At 48.4% G+C, this 1,286-nt stretch overlaps 1 protein-coding gene across 2 annotated transcripts in view; it reads right to left on the reverse strand.

Moving 5' to 3' along the window:
- PCYOX1L (prenylcysteine oxidase 1 like) overlaps window positions 1–1,286 on the reverse strand; it is a 7,933-nt gene that overhangs the window by 5,007 nt on the left and 1,640 nt on the right. For both annotated transcript variants that reach the window (XM_008580917.1, XM_008580919.1), the window contains exon 2: window positions 306–480. In XM_008580917.1, the coding sequence (XP_008579139.1) occupies window positions 306–480 (175 nt within the window). The remainder of the gene's footprint in view (window positions 1–305; window positions 481–1,286) is intronic.

The raw sequence follows: 1,286 nt of genomic DNA on the forward strand, positions 1-1,286 counted from the left end.
TCCAGCTGCTTCACTGATTCCCATCCCAGTTTGGCCCTTGTAGGTGACTGAGTTTGCAACCCAGGCTTTTGTAAGTTTATCAGAGGGAAAGATAACGAATGCTAGCGTGACAACACTGGAGAGACCATCCCTGCACCAAATAAGGCCATTCCTCAGCCAGGCCTTGTTCTGAACTGCACTGAATTGTGTTGGGCTGATGCATCTAGCAAGTTGTTTCTCCTTTTCCACAATTTACTCAGGTTCACTCCTTCCACATTCTCCTCCTTCCCCGCTGGAATGCCCTGCCCACTGCTCACCCAGCCTACCTCATGAACTTTTCCATGACCTCCTCCACCCACATCTGCAGTCTCAGGAAGCTGATGCCGTAGTGCCACCAGAGGCGGAAGAGGTTCAGCAGGTACCAGTCGGTCTCCTCCAGCATGAAATGCTCCCCGCCGAAGATGGCACTCCTGCCTACCACCTCACGCCGGTGCCTCAGCCCTGCGGAGAGGAGGAGGAGCCCTTCAGGTCCCTTTCCAAGGGCCCCCCAGGAGACCTGGCAGTGCCTTAAGCTTAAATTCAGGGCCTTCCTGATGCAAATGGACTGGCTCCATTAAAGGAAATGTGAACACTATGGTTTGTTCATTTGTGCTGCTTGTTTATAAACAGTAAACGAATGTACTGGGAAAATGTTTGGCCTTCCTAGTCAATAAAAAAATGAAAATAAAAATAAGCTATTCATTTTACATTTTTTTTCCCCCAAGTGGATCCACTCAGCCACGTATGAGGGAAATTCAGATGTTATCCCAGAATGTCCAGGGGTGGACAGCCACAGGGCTTGCTCCGAGGTGGCTGCTCTGGGCACAAGATCCCATGGAAATAATCATAGCTCCGTACAGCCACCCAGCACTCTACAACTTACAGAGCAGTGGACTCATAAACACATGGAGAGCTATGATTCATTCCTTCCCCCACCCCCACATACTATATACACTGTTCTGCATCTTAACAACATATAGTATCTGGGAGATTGTTCTATATCTGGGCATAAAGGATGTCCCCATTCTGGCTGCTGAACAGCCTACTGTGTCTTTACACAATAATTTATTTAACCTCAGCTCCCAGTTGGTATGCAGATAGGATACTTTCAAGCTTGTGCTATTACAAACAACGCTATAATGAATAGCCTCATATGTACGCCACTTTGCACACCTACCAGACCACCTGCAGGATCACCTCTGAGAAGCAGAATTTCTGCATTAAAACAGTATGTGTAGGACCGGCCCCGTGGCTCACTCGGGAGAGTG

The sequence above is a fragment of the Galeopterus variegatus genome, unplaced genomic scaffold (assembly GCF_000696425.1).
Source record: "Galeopterus variegatus unplaced genomic scaffold, G_variegatus-3.0.2 Scaffold2203, whole genome shotgun sequence".
In the NCBI taxonomy this organism is placed as follows: domain Eukaryota; kingdom Metazoa; phylum Chordata; class Mammalia; order Dermoptera; family Cynocephalidae; genus Galeopterus; species Galeopterus variegatus.